A 3,693-nucleotide genomic window follows, 5' to 3' on the forward strand; every position below is an offset into this window, starting at 1 on the left:
AAACATCCAAAATTCCCATTACACTATCTATCTATCTATCTATCTATCTATCTATCTATCTATCTATCTATCTATCTATCTATCTATCTATCTATCTATCTATCTATCTATCTGTCTATCTGTCTGTCTGTCTGTCTGTCTGTCTGTCCATTTATCCATCCATCCCTCCTTTCTCTTCCTGTCCATCCATCCATCAGAGAGATCATGATCTTACAGTTTTTCTCAGTCGCTTTGGTACAATTCTCGAATCAGCCTCGCTATTAGCAAAACAGTAAGTGCATTTCTCAAAACAATTCGGACAAATGGCAAAACACCATGGATTGCCTGCAAAAGCCAGTCTCTTGCTCAAAATCCTTAGTTCATCTCTCAAAATTAAATATCTGTGTCAATGAACATGTCAGTGCCATCAGAAGGGCAAGTCCTTGTGTCATTGTGTATGGATAAGACAGTCAAATTGCTTAGTCATGTTGTCAATATCACAGTGAACTCTGGAGGGATGTTCTGATGTAAACTATGGCTAAATTTTTGATGACAATTACTGTATTGTACTGTAAATAGTAAGTTACACCTTAGTGTATGTGGGAGATTGTTTGCAAAAGGACAGGACAAGATTCACATTTACGCTTTTACTTTTTGTATTGTAATTTGTTGACAGTTGACAGATTGTTACAGTATACAAAAAGGAAAAGACAACACTGCACAGCACAAAGAAAAAAAGTAGAAATGTAAACATAGGACAATCTCCTCAGGGAAAACTGTACATGCAGTGTTGTAGGAATTACAGTGCAGTCTTCCTACACCTCCTGACGTTCCTGTATGTTGGGCCACATATTTTCATCTACATCACAACGAATATCTTCTCTTGCGATGCAGCGTGGAAAGAATCTTTTTGAGTGTCTTATCCAGCCTCTGCAGGCATCTGCTGTGATGTCATCACACGCAGCATCCATGGCAGCCAGAAGGGTCATCTGGGTATGGGGCTGGCGATCATAAACTTTCCATCTCCATGCTGAGAAAAATTCTTCAATGGGGTTGAGGAATGGGGAGTAGGGTGAGAGGAACTCCATCTTCATCCTGTTGTGGTTTGCAAACCATTGCCTGATGATATTGGAGCGATGGAAGCTGACATTGTCCCAAACTATCACATACATTGGCAAGTCATCTCCAATCTGACCCCTCTCTTGTTCAGGGATGAGATCCCTGTAGAGAGTGTCTAAAAATGTGACAAGATGCTCTGTATTGTATGGCCCAATAATGGGAATATGCGTTAGCACCCCATTCTCAGATATAGCTGCACCCATTGTTATGTTCCCACCCCGTTGGCCTGGCACATCAACTGTAGCTCTGTGGCCAATGATATTTCGACCTCGCCTTCTGCGTTTGGTAAGGTTGAAGCCAGCCTCATCCATGTAGATGAAGTTGTGTGGTGGTTCACTGGCTTCCAGTTCCATTATACGCTATATCCAGAAGATACAAAATGAATTTTATGAATTACTGTACATACATTTTCATTTTGGACAAGATACAGTTACATCAAACGTAAACAGCACACATTGCCTCTTCATTTCTACAGCCATAGCAAATGTGTAGTGTGTACCACTATATGATGCTGTATTGTTTACTGTACTGTGAGGTACAGTTACTGGATGCTCATGCATGTTTTACCTGTACATACTGGTAGCGGAGCTCCTTCACTCTTTCGCTATTTCTTTCAAATGGAACAGTGTACAGCTGCTTCATTCTCATTTGGTGTCTTTTCAGCACCCTGTCAATGGTTGAGATGCTGACAGTTTGGATGTTTTCAAATATGTTGTTGTCTTCTATAATGGCAGTTCTTATCTCCCTTAGTCTTATGGCATTGTTTTCGATAACCATGGTACAAATAGCCTCCTCCTGTTCAGGTGTGAAAAGGGGCCCTCTGCCACCCCCGTGAAGTTGTCTTGCAGTCCTATGTGGAAAAAAATATAGTGTAAATATAAAATATATATAGTGCAAAACACAAAATTGAGTCCAGTAAAATACATATACATGGACTGTATACTGTAAAAATGGAATAACGCATACGGTATTAGCCTACAGTACAGTACGTATTGTTAGATTACATACCTGTTCTCTCGACGAAAAGTCTGAATGATTGAGGACACAGTTGTTCTCCCAACATTTGGCTGCACCCTTCGACCAGCCTCGGCCATTGTAAGCCCATGATTGAGAACATGGTCTACAAGTGTGGCCCTTATCTCATCAGGCACGCGCATATGTCCTCGGCCTCTTCTGCCTCTTCCTCTGTTTTCCCTCCCAACTCCTCCGCCACGCAGCCTGATTCCTCTTCCTCTTCTTCTTCTCACTGGCTGTTGACCCCTTCCAATTTGTCCTTCCATTGTCAGACATTGTAAAATTGTGTTGTGCTCTGGCTTTATATATACTTGCCAGTTGATTGTTCATGACATGCAATTTCATTAGAAAACACCTGGGAATCACCTGGGAGCAATTTACCAATTACTATAGGACAGATTTAGAAAAAAAGTAAAAAAAAAAAAAAAAGTTAAATGGAATTGTATATGAATATGCTTGACATATTGTGAAAACTTGTTCAAGCATTTTGCATGTAAAGACATACGCGATGAACTAATGCCTAAATGTTGTGGGTGGTGAGACTATTCAACAGAGACCCATTATAATGCATTTTGATCAAAATGACATAAGCAATTGATAATGTAGGAAACAGCAGAGAATTGTACATAATCATTTGCATGGATGGACCAAAGCATTTGCAACTTGTTCAAAGGAATGAGAATTTGCTTTTTTGATGTGCACAAGTGACACAATGATGTGAAGATTGAACAGGTAGTTTTGAGAATTTCAGTTCTGATCTGAGAATTGTACCAAATCGACTGAGAAAAACTGTAAGTCATGAATTATTCTTCCCAAGTTTTTGGATCTGTTCCAGATGACCAGGGTGTGGTGGACTCTGCTGTCTTTGGATTTCCCTTTGTCTGGAGGACAAAAATAAGTCATGGAACACATTTGCTGTGTAATAATCCAATACAATGTCCAGTCATGAGTCATGACAATCTGAGTGATGAATCTGTTCTGGGACTTAATGCTGAACGTTGGATTGCTGAACCCACCCCTAAAGAAAACGACAATAAATCCACTTACTGAATAGGTCTGATGTTTGGGTAAAAGCTTCTGTGTAGATTTCTGTTCAGTGTTTAAAGGTGCACATGAAGCCCTTTTCCGGTGCAGTTCTTTAATCTCTCATGCTTGTCACTGGTGACCATGCAGATGTTTGTCCATTATTGCACACAGAATCCAAGACTGTGCAGCAGTTACGGACAGTGTTCTGTCTGGAGGGTGGTCGTCTCGTCAGTCCTTGTATTGTTATGTCATCAACATAACTTGTTATGGTATGTTGCTATAACAAGGAGCTTTTGAGACAGATTTTTTTTTTTTTTAAAGTTCAAATGTATTTCTTATGTATTCATGCTTATAAAAATACATCTTCCATAGCAGACTATGTGTAGATTTAGTCTACAGTGCAATCATTTTTGTAGTATCCTGATATTGTTATTTTAAAAACACCCTGATTAGTTGACATCTACATCGACAGGTAACTTCTTGCTGTCAGGTGGTCCCTGATGTTAACAGAAAGCCCTGATCCTTATGGATGTGCCTTGAACAACTACTGAATTA

At 39.8% G+C, this 3,693-nt stretch overlaps 1 protein-coding gene across 1 annotated transcript; it reads right to left on the reverse strand.

Annotated features, from left to right (window-relative positions):
- Positions 1-207: 207 nt before the first annotated feature.
- LOC311019514 (uncharacterized protein) lies at positions 208-2,454 on the reverse strand. Its single transcript, XM_084018981.1, has 3 exons — positions 2,107-2,454; positions 1,666-1,948; positions 208-1,457 (listed from the first exon to the last, which is right to left on the reverse strand). The coding sequence occupies exons 1-3, from the start codon at positions 2,376-2,378 to the stop codon at positions 795-797; spliced, it is 1,218 nt and encodes a 405-aa protein (XP_083875107.1). The 5' UTR covers positions 2,379-2,454; the 3' UTR covers positions 208-794.
- Between the last annotated feature and the right edge of the window lie 1,239 nt (positions 2,455-3,693).

Source organism: Eutrigla gurnardus (genome assembly GCF_963514095.1).
Source record: "Eutrigla gurnardus genome assembly, chromosome: 1".
NCBI lineage: Eukaryota > Metazoa > Chordata > Actinopteri > Perciformes > Triglidae > Eutrigla > Eutrigla gurnardus.